We start from the raw sequence: 14465 nt of genomic DNA, 5'->3' as shown, positions 1-14465 counted from the left end.
ATTTGAGTAGTCTGTGTATAATAATATATTGTTTACATCCCTGGAGGATATATTTCGAATTTATATGTTTTATTATATTCTTAAAAATTATATTAATAATTTAAATTATATAAATATTAAAAAAAGATAAGTTTAACTAATAAATAAATTATCCTATATTAATTCTTATACATATCAAATATAATATACGATAATATTATTTAATCAAATCTTATTCATAATATTATCTTATCCTATTCTATTATAATTTTATATACAACATACATCCTTAAAATACTATGTAGCATGTATCTGTTTTTTTTTTTGTTTAATATAAATAAAAATTTCAATTATAAAAAATCACGTAAATATCCTTAAGCACAAAAGAGAAAAAACCTATCGTATTTTGATTTAACAAAGACTATAATGCTAGTATTACCACAGTCTAAACTTGAATTCTGGCAATTTAAAGTATGAAAAATATCTATAAAGTAAAAAAAAAGAAAAAGAAAAAAAAATGTAGCCCTAATTAGGTAATTTGAAAATCTTAAAAAGTTGGGCTTCTATGTGATTTGAAATCCTAACCGTTGAGGTCCAGACACAACTTATAAATTCGCTAAAGATGTTAGGGCCCAAAAACACTAAACAAGAACAACAACCAATCTGTTTAACCGCCAACATTATCCCCATTCTCGTTCCTCTTCAGCCTGTCATCACTCTTTAATCTTCTTCTTCTTCTTGAACCTTAATTTATGATCCGAAATGAACATAACCCATATTAATCTCCAACCATTCCCTCACTCTCCTCCTCTTCATTATCATACGTGTCTCCTTTCAAGTAAAAGCCTTCCATTGCCAAGAAAATTTACACCTTCCCACATTAAACAGTCACCATCTTTTGCTTCCATTCTGTATAAAAAACATACCCTTTTAAGCTATGGCTGTTTTGGTATTAAAAGAAATAGAATCAGGAGCTCGGTAAGTGAAGTTGAAGAGGAGCAAAAACAGAAGCCAGTGGCTGTGAAAAGGGCATATCCCTTCAATGAAATTGAGCCCAAATGGCAGCGTTATTGGGAGGAAAATCGAACCTTCCGTACACCTGATGATGTTGACACTTCTAAACCCAAATATTATGTCCTTGACATGTTCCCTTATCCCAGGTACTTTTATCTACTTTTAGCGGTTGTTTTATTTTTACTATTTTCAAAAATTTTGGAGGTTCTATCTTTTTACTTCTCAAGACTTGCAAACATAGAACACTTTTGGGAATAACCCAGCATATATTTGTATTTGGTGCACTTTAGTTGATTGAATTTCATAGCTTTGAGTTCAATTGATAAAGATGTTGAGTTTTAGGAGCTGGCTAGGTTTGGGAGTTGCATTCCCTTTAGTGGTCCCTCTTTATCCTATATCTTGAGTTGTTCTGAATGAAGTTTTGTGCTAAAAGTTTTGGATGGAAACGATGCAGTGGAGCTGGATTACATGTTGGGCACCCACTGGGATATACTGCCACAGATATTCTTGCGAGGTTTAAACGCATGCAGGGTTACAATGTGTTGCATCCGATGGGATGGGATGCTTTTGGATTGCCTGCTGAGCAATATGCAATTGAGGTTTGTGTTGAAATCATATTGTGCAATGTCATGATTCGTTTTTGAATTTATTAATTGGTTTCATAATGTGGTTCACAGACTGGAACTCACCCGAAACTTACGACATTGAGGAACATTAATCGCTTTCGTTCCCAGGTTATTACTCTTTATTATTTGTACTTGGAGACCAAATGTACGTGAAATGTGTATGATGAATTGCTGATAGTGGAGATTTTAAAAGTTACATCTTAACTTAGTTCTGATGGTTATTATCAATCAATTAGATATAGAGACGGTATTGATAATGTGTTTATTTAAAGAAAAAGGGTGAAAATATGTGGTAACAGTCCTTTCACATCCAAAGAGTTGTAAATATAAGCCATTTAAGATGCAGAAAGCTTTCTGTTCGTCATTTGCTACCCCTTTGCCATTATGAGGTAGCATCTTTCTTAGAAGTTATAATTGTCTTCAATGATATATAGCTTCTTAAGTCTACCAATTTCCGGTCATCTTTGGTAGTTGGCTTGATAGCTCTACCAATTTGCTATCATCTTTGTGATTAGCTTGAAAGGCCTCTTACGCTAATCATTTACTTGCAGCTTAAATCATTGGGTTTCTCATTTGACTGGGATCGTGAAATATCTACCATAGAACCAGATTACTATAAATGGACCCAATGGATCTTTCTTCAATTGTTAAAGAAAGGACTGGCCTATCAGGTTTGACTTATGACTAGTTCTGAGTTCATTATTCTGATTATTGCTTTGGTACATCCTCATCAAAAACTTGGTCTGAAGGTTGGTCTAATTATGAGCTCAGGCTGAAGTACCAGTTAATTGGTGCCCAGCTCTTGGTACTGTCCTTGCAAATGAGGAGGTTGTGGATGGTGTGAGTGAGCGTGGAGGTCATCCCGTTATTAGAAAGGTATTTTAGTTTAATCAATTGTGTGCTGGGTAGTCCAACTTTCCAAGTTAAATACTTCTCTTATTCCCAATTTTTGTGAATGTCTTATAAATTTACAGTGTCATTGTTTATTTCCAAGCAGCCAATGCGGCAATGGATGCTGAAGATTACTGCTTATGCTGATTGTCTTCTTGAAGATTTGGATGAACTTGACTGGCCTGAAAGTATCAAAGAAATGCAAAGGAACTGGATAGGGAGGTCAGAGGGCGCTGAAGTGGAATTTTGTGTTCTTGACACTGATGGAAAGGAAACAGATATGAAAATTACTGTCTATACTACCAGGCCTGATACCATTTTTGGTGCAACGTACTTCTCTTGCACTCTATTCTTATGTGTCTTTATTTCAATAGTAGTTGTTGGAGAATGGTTTGTTCTTATCGGTTGTTTATATGCAGATATTTAGTCGTGGCACCAGAGTATACCCTGTTGTCATCAATAGTATCCACAAAACAGAGTGAATGCGTATGTCAGTGTTTCATTGCTACCTTATCTTTTTCTTTTAGTAACTTTTCTAACTTGAAGACAATGAATCTTACAATACAGGTGGAGGAATACAAAGACATTGCCTCGAGAAAGAGTGATCTTGAGAGGACTGAACTTCAGAAGGAGAAAACTGGAGTCTCCAGTGGTTGCTATGCCAAAAATCCAGCAACTGGGGAACCGATTCCAATATGGGTTGCAGATTATGTGTTGGCAAGGTATGTTTGACTTGATTATCCATTTCATATGTTATTTGTGTCTGTTATCAGTTGGTGGATGCCTTTGTGCTGCCCATTTGTCTGTTTTGTCTATGATAGAATCTGCATGCCAGTTGATTACTTGACATTTATGCAAATTAGATTATTGAACTGTTACTAGGTATTTGGAGGGTTTTATCAATGTGCAAAACATACAAAATTTTATTTGTGCAGTTATGGAACAGGAGCAATCATGGCTGTACCTGCACATGATTCTCGTGACCATGAGTTTGCCTCAAAGTATGATATTCCAATCAAATGGGTTGTGACACCCAATAATGGAAGTTGCATTGAGTCTGGGAAAGCTTATTCAGGACAAGGCATTATTATAAACTCTTCAAATATGAGGGTAGGGCTTGACATCAATGGCTTGTCTAGCAAAGATGCTGCTTACAAGGTTATTGAGTGGGCTGAGAAAACTGGAAATGGGAAGAAAAAGGTGCCTTTTCATGCTTACCTGAAAATTGTTTGTTTGTGAAAGGGATGGATTTGACAATAATTATGTGTAATTTATGATATTCTTTGCTTAAACAGTTGAGTTTTATCTACTAGGTGAACTACAAGTTGAGGGACTGGCTTTTTGCTAGGCAACGTTATTGGGGGGAACCTATCCCAGTCATCTTCTTGGATGATAGTGGTGAGAGCATTCCGGTTCATGAAACAGAACTGCCCCTTACCCTTCCTGAATTGGATGATTTTACTCCAAGTGGAACAGGGGAACCACCACTGTCAAAAGCAGTGTCTTGGGTACACTTTTACTCCTTGGTTTCTTTTGTTATTTCATTAACCTATCCTGTTATTTGTGCAAGTGATATGGCTAATCGTGCATTAATTAGATTCATTCATCTATCTCAGGTTAAAACCATAGACCCTTCATCTGGGAAACCTGCTACACGAGAAACAAACACCATGCCACAGTGGGCTGGTTCTTGCTGGTAAAGTACCTGTAATTACCATATTTAGTTCAATTTTATCATAAACAGGGGAAATGATTAGATGCTCTGAATGGAAGAGTTTAAGGTAAATAAGATAAATTTGAAAAATAAAGGTCATCTAAAAATTAAAGTTGTGGAATATGAAACAGAAAACTTGGGACTCTCTTTTGCTATGTATAAGAATGCTTGCAGATTTTTGTTGGCTTGATGGAGAAATTAATGTAGTCTTTTATTATTAAAAACTTTTCCATCTTTGCTCAGGTACTATTTGAGATTTATGGACCCCAAAAACTCGAATGAATTAGTCGATAAGGCAAAAGAAATGTAAGGCATCTTTTCATATGAATCTTTTAAGTAATAAGTTCTTTCTATAAGAAATTTTAGTTTTATTGCCAGGTGTTCATGAAGAACCTAAGAAATTTTCTTGTGTGCATATTATTACCTTGGTTTCTATGCTTTCCTTAAATATACTCTGTACTTCTAGGTATTGGAGCCCAGTTGATATCTATATTGGTGGTGCTGAGCATGCTGTTCTCCATTTACTTTATTCAAGGTTCTGGCACAAGGTAAGTCTATCAATATGCACATAAACTTTGCAATATGATTGCCATGGGTCACTTTTACATGTAGAACTGTTTATGAAACATAATTTAGCATTTGTTCTTGTTGTATTTTCCATTGCACATTGCTGTCTTGGATGAAAAGCATGTCTACCCTCTTAAAAGACAGAGTCAGGATTGCTATTAATACTGATTGATTTGGGCTAGCATAGGGTCAAATTTAATATATTTAGAGCCTAAACCTAAAGGCGGGTTCTCTTTCAGCTTACCATCTCCCAGATTGAGCCAGGGTAATGCTGTGATTATGGCTAGCAGCTTCCTGTAGAGATACAGTGAGGCATGCTGTACTAACTTAATTGTGGGCTACCTAAGAGTGAGAATAAAACTTGCTAGTTTTATTTCTACACATTTCTGATACTTCTGTATTCTAATTCTATGTATCAGGTTCTCTATGACATTGGTCTTGTATCAACAAAAGAGCCTTTCAAATGTGTTATAAACCAGGGAATTATTCTTGGGGAAGTAAGTATATTTTCTTGTGCGTATTATCGTGATAATTCTGTCAATGCTTTTCTTATGGTTGGAGTGGCAGGTTCAATATATGGCTTGCACAGACACAGATGGAAACTATATATCTGCAGACTCTTCTGATGAGTTGGGTGAATACCTTCAAGAGATCATTCCGGAGGAAAGAGTATGTCCTTTGACATGTTTTGATATGTTTTACTTTCTACTCTTTTATTTATTTACTAATATTGAAGATGAATTTATTAATTCTGGCATTTCATTATGTTATTTTTGGTACATCCTTATGTAGGTTGTGAAGTCTGGGGAATTTTTTGTGTTGAAAGACAACCCAAACATTCGTTTGATTGCACGTGCTCATAAAATGAGCAAAAGTAGGGGAAATGTTGTCAATCCTGATGATGTCGTTTCTGAATATGGTGCAGATTCTCTTAGATTATATGAAATGTTCATGGGACCATTTCGGTAATATTTGGTTGAATTTATTTTAGAATGTTAATCATTATGTATAAAGAGGGAAACTGACAATGATGCCTTCACGACATTTGCATTTTATTGCATTATGCTCATAGAGACTCAAAAACATGGAATACTAGTGGCATTGAAGGGGTCCATCGGTTTTTGGGAAGAACTTGGAGGCTGATTGTTGGCTCACCTTTACCTCATGATACATTTAGAGATGGAACAGTGGTTACTGATGAGGAACCTACAATGGAACAGCTTCGCTCTCTCCATAAATGTATAGCTAAGGTTATGTTCTGCACACTTCTGACTTTTGTTTATGCACATCTGATCAATTGTGGTAATGTTGTATTATCTGCAAAGAAGTATGCACAAGCTGCAGGACTAAAGGTGGTTTACAATGTGCTTAAAGCCTTTGAGTCAAAATAACCCAGGAACTTGTCCAGATCATATCATATTTATTTTTAATGTGATCAGAATGGTATTTCATCAATATAGAAGTACACAAGTAACTTGAACATTGGCAGCTAAGATTCCTTATTAGCTTTCTAACTGATCATTAATTTTTGCTCACAGGTGACAGAGGAAATCGAAGGGACAAGGTTTAACACTGGAATTTCTGCAATGATGGAGTTCATTAATGCAGCATATAAGGTTTTATTCATTGAACAATTGGAGCTTGACTTTTTCTGTCTCGTTCTTGATTAGCTAAATATTTATATAAGGTAAATCCTTATACTGGTTTTGGTGGACATGGAATGAATGATATAAATACTTGAATAATGTTGGAAGGTTTTGGTATGCATGGAATGAATGACATGAATACTTGAATAATGTTGGAAGGTTTTGGTATGCATGGAATGAATGACATGAATACTTGAATAATGTTGGAAGTCCTCTTCGAGGCTCTTCCACCCCAGATTTTCTCTTCTTGATGAGCTTGATATGTTTTTGTTTAGGAATAGTATTTTGCTGGCTTTTAATTACCTTGTGATATTGTGGGGGCCCGGGGGGTAGTTGGCTTTACGTTACACCTAGCTGAAGCAAAGTTTAACATGCTTGTGATCTACCTACATAAGTTGTTTAGCTACTACTTTGCAAAAGCTCACACTAATGCGCAAGCCTTGGAAAATTTTCTTTTGGGATATTTGCTTTGAATCTTATTTAACCTTTTTTTTGGTTACATTATGTTACATCACTTTTTGCATGATGTCTAGAAGAATGTTTGCCTCCAGTATTTTCCAGTTTTTCTGTTTGATGCTTGGACTTGTTCATTTGTGATCTGTTTTTTTTTTTTTTTTTTTTTCCCCATATATCAGTGGGAGAAACATCCAAAATCCATTATTGAAGCATTTGTCTTGTTGCTTTCACCTTATGCACCTCACATGGCTGAGGAGCTTTGGTCTCGCCTTGGTCATCCAGATTCAATAGCGTATGTGCCCTTCCCTAAGGTATAATTTCTGAGCCAATTCATATATATCTATTTTCAAATGCTGATCTTTTTTGAGTCACTTCCTGTAGGGCGGTGGGGGTGTCATTACCTCATAATCTTGTTCATGCTTCAATGACAGGCTGATCCTACGTACTTGAAGGAATCATCCATCGTACTACCAGTCCAGATAAATGGCAAGACTAGGGGTACAATTCAGGTTGAAAAAGGATGTTCAGAGGAGGATGCCTTCACATTAGCTTCACAAGATGAGAAACTCTCCAAGTATCTGGATGGGAAACCGATCAAAAAGAGAATCTTTGTTCCGGGAAAGATCTTAAATGTTATCTTGGATCGTCCAAACGTCAAGGTGGGCATCCAATAATCCTCATGCGCCCACATTTTTTAAGCACAGAGAAAACAGCTTTGAGTTCGCATTCTCATTTTGGTATTTCAACTTGCCAAGCATCTACCCCGCAAACGAATTCATATGTCAAAGAGTAGAGGTGCGAATGCTTCATGTTTTAAATCAAATCTTTTTTTATTATTGCAGTAGCTTTGAACATTTTTACTTCTGTTTTTTCAGGAACAGGACAGGTCCCTGGAGGATTGTTCTTGGATCTTTGGTTTGGGCATCAACGTATGTCCAAGAAATTTTGCCAGACGAAAAATAAAATTGGAATTACATGTTTATTTTATACTTCTTGTAACCTTCCATTCAATGGCTGGCATATATCAATGTATTTGGTGTGATTAATCCGAGGTGGAAATTGCTCAAATTCGACATCTCACCAACTCTCCTTTGTCTGAATCTGTTACGTTAAGATTTGATTTAATCCTCAGAGGCAAACATCACCCAACAACTTCATGGATTGGTTCGTCTCGTCATCACTTCAACATTCATTAAGGGGCCGGCGAAGTTTGTTTTTGACTATTAAATTGGGCTAGGCCATCAGCCCAAAAGAGGCCCAATCCTACCATATAGTTTAATTGCAAAACGCTGTCGTTTCCTTGGCGGTGGGTCTGTATGTGAGAAACTCCATTCTCAATTTCCCTGTTGTTGAGGCTTTTCGGACGGTCAGCCTACGCAGAAATTCAAACTCTACACAAAATTTTAATTAAATGCTGTCTTTCTTTCTCTCTCTCTCAAAGCGGTTATGAAACCGTTCGATATTAACACAGGCTCTCTCTCTTTCCTTTCGCTATTTCTAAAAACATCTTATTTGATAATTTGATCAAAAATAAGATTTATGAAGATGATGTTGTTTTAAAACAAGTTGTGATCGGTTGAAGGAAGAAGCATGACGAAGAAAACCCCAGCTCCAGTACTGGTGCGCCATGTCATCTGGTTTGGCTGGAAACTCGTCATCCTCCTCTCATTTGCTCTCTGCTTCTTCGCTCTACTCCGCCTCCATTTCTCGTCCGAAAATTCTGCTTCTTCTTCCCCTAACTCTTTCTCTCCTGCGCGTGCGAGATCTCGAATTTCTCGCGATAACTTCCATGGTCCCCCTAAGATCGCCTTCCTCTTCCTGGCCCGCCTTAACCTACCTCTTGATTTTCTATGGGGCAGCTTCTTCGAGGTCAATTCTGTCTTTTTACACCCTTCCACCTTTCTTCCTCTTTTCTGCTCGCGGAATTTCCGCAAATTTTGATGCGGGACTTTTTTTTTTTCTAGAATGCTGACGTGGCCAATTTCTCCATTTATATACACTCGGCGCCTGGCTTTGTGTTCGACGAGTCGACTTCGCGGTCGCATTTCTTTTACAATCGGCAATTGACTGATAGCATTCAGGTGATTGATTACTCGTTGAAAATGCAAAAAAAAAAAAGAAAAGATTTGAACTTTGTTTGGTTAAGCTAAGCTCAATAAAAATGGTTCACCTCGCGTGCATTGCAGGTGGTATGGGGAGAATCAAGTATGATAGAAGCGGAAAGATTATTACTTGCAACTGCTTTAGAGGATCCAGCAAATCAAAGATTTGTTCTTCTCTCTGACAGGTTTGTACTTTTTAACTAATTAGTACTATCTTTTTTGGTGTTTTAGTTTTTATTATAACTAATTAAATAAAGAGTTTTGACAACAATTTGTTCATGTTTTTGCAGTTGTGTCCCTCTGTACAACTTCAGCTATATATATAGATATCTGATGGGTTCTTCTAGGAGTTTCGTGGACAGGTAGATGGCGGGCCTTTTTCATTCTTGAGGTGCCAAGCGTTAATTTTTTTTCCATTATATTTTGTTTTATATGGTTTTAATTAAAAGAGAAAGAAGAAAAACGAAGTTGTATGAGTTTTAAGCTGGTTCTTGTTTTGATTTGAAGACATTAAATTCTGTTGTGCAGCTTCCTTGATGTAAAGGATGGGCGTTACCACCCAAAAATGTCACCTCTAATACCAAAGGGCAAGTGGCGAAAAGGATCTCAGGTTATCTATTTTAAAATGTGGATGAATTGATCTCAGACTCCGAATTTTGAGTAACTTCTTAATAGCTTTTAAAAGAACCTCTTAATACCCTGTCAAATTGCAACTGCCAAATGGATGAATTGCTCAAGTTTCCATCATCATTGTGCTTGTCTGTGAGCTACAGTACACATATTTATCTTGTCAATTGAATTTCACTTGCATCCTATTTGCAGTGGATTTCTTTGATAAGGAGCCATGCGGAAGTCATTGTAGATGATGAGATTGTTCTTCCAGTCTTTAAGAATTTCTGCAAGGTATGCAATTGATTGTATTATTTGTTCATTTTCAATTGAATTTCTCTTTTTGTTATAATGAAATATTCCTATCCATGAATTATCTCTTTTTAGAGATCTTTTTCATCCCATCTTCGGCATGTAGCTTTGTTGCATAAATGTTATGATAATATATGGGCTTTCTTTGGGTGATCTCTCAAATTGCTTAGCAAGGGTTTCTGAATGTTTATCAAACAAATTAAAGCTAGGATAAAACTGGGAGTTGGTCAGAGTTAGACAACTAGGCCTTTGAATTTTTTTTTTTCAGATACTCAGACAGAAATGAGCACTTTTTAGAACTTTCTTTTTTTTACTTTTGGTACAGCAGCTGCATTAATAATATTTAGAGTCCTCCTTTGGATTGATCTACTAAAGTAGAAAGTACAGTACTGAAATGTTTATCCAATATATTAGGGCTAGGGTAAATGGGAAACTTTATTCTTAACTAGTCTAGTAAGGCATCTATTTGATGCCATGAAGAACTTCCTATTGGTGTTCCTCAGTTTCTTGTTATCATCTGCTCATAAATTGGATCATATGAAACTTGAATCTGAAATTTACATTTTCTTCTTGGTTTGCAGCGTCGTCCTCCCCTGGACACTAGTAAAGGAAAGCTGAATATTGTAAGTGAGTTCAATTCCCAAGGAATGCAACTAGGCTGACAGATCCGGGCCTTTTTTATCTCTTTGGAATTCAATTTGGGAGCTAAACTTTGTTACATTCAGTTTTAGCATTCTTTGTTCTGTTATTTTACATCATTGATTTAGTAGAGAGATTTAATTTCTAAATGTGTTATACTTTTATTTTGTTTTGCACATAATCTTGATTTGAGTGTTGTTCAAGTTATTGTGATCGATATGTTTCCTTTGATGTGATTGATAACTTCTATTTGATTGGGCAGAAACTTCAAAAGCAACACAATTGTATCCCAGATGAACATTATGTGCCAACATTGTTTGCGGTAAGTAAAGAATTAATATATCCTATTCCCATTTTTTCGTTTTTCCCCACAATGTTTTCTGCTTTTAATGGTTGTATTCCAATTCTGTTCTTGAATAAATAAAATTGGTCTCTTCCATTTTGAATATGGCTTTTCATGATTTTGTTACATTTGGAATCTTGTGTCCTAATTAGTCCTAGTTTTTAGATGAATGACCTTGAAGGTGAGCTAGAACGAAGAACACTGACCTATACCATGTGGAATCTGTCTGCTGCGAAAATGGATAACCGAGCTTGGCATCCTGTTACCTTCAACTATGCAGATGCAAGCCCTATACGAATCAAGGAAATAAAGGTTATTATTTTACCTTATATAAACTGTTTGTTGGACAGGTTATATAGGATGTATTGACCTGATATCCTTTTTATATGAATTCTTCTTCTTTAACCGAAGATTGAAAATTTTAAACAGTTTTGTTGGTGGTCAAGCATTGATCTTTATGATTGCTCAATTTTGCTTAGTGATTTATTCATCTTATAATCTCTCTCTAAAGTGACATATATGCTGAATGATTCCTTATTTGGTGTTAGGCTCCTTGTCTTTTGTGGTCCATTGTTTTGGATGTTATATCTCACCACTTCCTACCGCTTATTTGAACAGGATATCAACCATGTATACTATGAGAGTGAATTCCGGACAGAGTGGTGTCGAACTAACTCTACATGTGTTCCCTGCTTTTTATTTGCAAGGAAGTTCTCGCGAGGAGCTGCCATGCGCCTCTTGAGCGAGGGGGTGGTTGGCCCCTTTGAAGCCTCCTCGCTATTAGGCAATCTCTCGTGATCTCCATTCACAATTTCTTGCACCACCTAAAGCTCGGCTGATCCACTTCTAAAAGCAATTAGGGTGACAAGCAGAATGCCTGCTAAAGTTTTGCTGATGCACCACACAATCGAATACGCAGAGTATAGGTTTTAGTTCAAAACAGAATTTGATGAGGCAGATAATGCTGTTTGACTAAGAAGAGTTGTATACAATACCACCATTACCGGCGCTAATTGAATGATAGAACAAGTGTGATTGATCATATTGTTTACATGCTAAGAAAAGTTTGACATTCTTATTACATTCTCTATAATTAGTTTGTAGTGTAACAACTCCATAATTACAACGATTATAGATTATATTACAAACGAACAGCACCAGTATTTGGCCTATGTAAATATTGCTAATCATCTTCTTTATTTTTGTTCTATTTAACGGCTTTACGTATTCTCTCTCTCTCTCTATAAAAACAAGAGTGAAGTTTGAAGAAAGCCAAAAATGCAAATGGTGAGGCAACCTATCGTCTGTATATAAAATTTGCAGATGTACCGTGTTTACTGTGTGGCCATGCGTCCGTTGGGTTTTTTTTTTTTTTTAATATTTAATAATTTCCTTTTAAACTTATAAAAATATATTTTTTATGTGTCGGGACTAGATAAAGAGTTTTTTGCTTTTGCTTTTTTCTATTTTTTAAAAATTAATAATTAGTTTTTTAGATTTTATTTTTTTGTGAAACTCATTTGGTATCAAAGATAAGTTACACGTTTATTTTTTCTAGTTACACTTTTTTTTTTCTACTTTTTTATATTTTTAGATATTTAATAAAATTTTAAATTTTATTTTTTCATGACAACCATTTAATATTAAAGATATGTTAGTCATATATTTGATTTTTCTTTCATCTTTTCATTTTTATCTTTTTCTATTTACTTTTTTTTAATATTTAATAAATATTTTTAAAAAATTAAGGTAATGTTTGTTTTTAGAAAATAGAGCCATTTTTTATTTTCATTTTTTTTTAAAATGAAAAAAAAGAGTGAAGATGTATTTGATAATTGAAAATAAAAATAAATTTTTAAAAGACAAAAATGAAAATAGGTTGACATATGAAAACAAAAAAAAAGTTATTTTCAATTGTGAAATTAATAGATATTTATTTTTTTCCTTCTATTTTCTAAGTTACTATATTTGAACACCTTTTAATGTCATTAATTAATAAATATGTATTGTATTTATAATTAGATGTCATTAATAGTAATATCATTGAATATTTTATTTATTTACTTATTTTTGCATTTTTAGAAAACAATTTTTATTTTTGTTTGTCAAATACATTTTAAAAAAAGAAAATAAAAACAAAAAATATTTTTCAAACCAAAAAGAGCCTAAAATTTTTTAAATATGAAATCCATTTAATATTATTATTTAATATATATAGTTTTCGTTATTTTCCTTTCTTAATTTGATCTTTTTTAAAGAATATGATATTAGCAAAGGTGTCATGTCAAATTCGGATTTAATTTTTTTTCTTTATTTTTAATTTTTTAAAAAATTTCTTAAAGTAAATTTCTCAAAAAAACTCTTCATTGCTGATATTATGTGACAACTTAAATTTTTTTATTTTGCTTTTAATTTTTCCCTTTAAAAATTTTTTTCCTTTCTTTTTTAGAAATTAGATCATGTTTTTGAAAAAAAAAAAAGGCAAATGAATGTGCACTCATGACACCCTATTTCATCTTTTTTTTTACACTATTTTTTATTTTTTAATTAGATAATTCTTGCATCAAAAGAAATTGATGAATAAATATTTGAAGAAAAATGTTAATAAAAGTATATATAACAAAACAACCCGTATCTTATGTGTTTTAATTCGTACGGATTCATTAAGTATGTTATTTTTAATTTGAGGACATATCAATTTTTTTTTTTCAAAAAGCAAGATCAAATAAGATAGGTGTTTCGTGTCATCATGATATAAATAAATATATTTTATTATTCATTTAATTTTATATTTATATATATGTATTATATTAATAAAATTATTATTTGATAGCTTACGTGCCATCTCCATTTAACTTTTTTTTTCCATCATTTTGTTTGCTTTTTAAAAAAATTAACTTTTTAAATTTTGTAAGAAAAAAAATCAATGGATGTAGGAAAGACAAAAGAACTCATATCTTATGGATTTCTATTGGTTGGTTTGATCTAATATGTGTCAAATTTTAAAAAGTTCAAGATTGGGCTGAAGATTTTTTTCATTCTAAAAATTAGTTTGAAGTTTTTCATTTTTATTTTAAAAATTTTCAATAAAATAGAGTAGATGAGTAAGGATGGTAAAATAATTCATATATGATAAATTTTGATTTGACTAGATTCAATAAGGATTTTTCCCCTTTTTTGTTTTTAATTTTTTTGTTGTTTCTTGTTTTCATTTATTTTTTTTATTAGATAAATTTTGTAAGAAAATAATCTAATGGAAGTATCCACATAACACACAAATTTGTTTATTTTTTTTCATATTTTTTTGAGTTTTATTTTTATGTTTTTTAATTAGATCAATTTTATAATAAAATGAGTCAATTAACAAAGATGACAAAATAATCAATATCTAATAGATTTTTATCCACTTCAATTTGACACGAGTATTTTTATAAAAAATTGATATCGAATTAAGTTAGGTAGACTTTTTATAGAAAGTAGAGATGGATGAAAAACAGACTTAAGATGCTTTGTGCCAAGCCATCTCGTGGCATATATAAAAATATATTTTATTATCTATTGAAATTT

The 14465-nt window shown here is 33.5% G+C and overlaps 2 protein-coding genes across 7 annotated transcripts; both read left to right on the top strand.

The window, feature by feature from the left end:
• The first annotated feature begins 614 nt into the window (after positions 1-614).
• EMB2369 (tRNA synthetase class I (I, L, M and V) family protein) lies at positions 615-7961 on the top strand. Of its 3 annotated transcripts, none has more exons than XM_022860399.2 (21): positions 615-1139; positions 1448-1592; positions 1671-1727; positions 2171-2290; positions 2391-2495; positions 2617-2840; positions 2930-2996; positions 3078-3232; positions 3446-3710; positions 3824-4018; positions 4127-4206; positions 4468-4530; positions 4691-4772; positions 5211-5288; positions 5359-5460; positions 5584-5756; positions 5864-6041; positions 6330-6407; positions 7073-7204; positions 7325-7688; positions 7769-7961. In XM_022860399.2, exons 1-20 carry the CDS (start codon positions 742-744, stop codon positions 7565-7567), a joined length of 2940 nt encoding a protein of 979 aa, XP_022716134.2. In that variant the 5' UTR covers positions 615-741; the 3' UTR covers positions 7568-7688; positions 7769-7961. The 3 variants fall into 3 exon arrangements, with proteins under 3 accessions (XP_022716134.2, XP_022716135.2, XP_089611204.1); XM_022860400.2 differs by having other exon boundaries at positions 6330-6478; XM_089755078.1 differs by having other exon boundaries at positions 6330-6596; positions 6648-7204.
• Positions 7962-8262: 301 nt separating this feature from the next.
• LOC111275218 (glycosyltransferase BC10-like) lies at positions 8263-12076 on the top strand. Of its 4 annotated transcripts, XM_022860401.2 has the most exons (10): positions 8263-8762; positions 8858-8974; positions 9080-9180; positions 9286-9357; positions 9524-9605; positions 9818-9898; positions 10498-10539; positions 10818-10877; positions 11064-11210; positions 11517-12076. In XM_022860401.2, exons 1-10 carry the CDS (start codon positions 8484-8486, stop codon positions 11694-11696), a joined length of 1161 nt encoding a protein of 386 aa, XP_022716136.2. In that variant the 5' UTR covers positions 8263-8483; the 3' UTR covers positions 11697-12076. The 4 variants fall into 4 exon arrangements, with proteins under 4 accessions (XP_022716136.2, XP_022716137.2, XP_089611205.1 ...); XM_022860402.2 differs by lacking the exon at positions 10498-10539 and having other exon boundaries at positions 8331-8762; XM_089755079.1 differs by lacking the exon at positions 11064-11210 and having other exon boundaries at positions 8331-8762; positions 11517-11940.
• Positions 12077-14465: the final 2389 nt, after the last annotated feature.

This window comes from Durio zibethinus, chromosome 26 (assembly GCF_047325235.1).
Source record: "Durio zibethinus cultivar Kanyao isolate XHJ-2024 chromosome 26, ASM4732523v1, whole genome shotgun sequence".
Classification (NCBI taxonomy): domain Eukaryota; kingdom Viridiplantae; phylum Streptophyta; class Magnoliopsida; order Malvales; family Malvaceae; genus Durio; species Durio zibethinus.
Note: the sequence above shows the minus strand (reverse complement) of the source record. Positions and strands in the feature narration are given on the sequence as shown.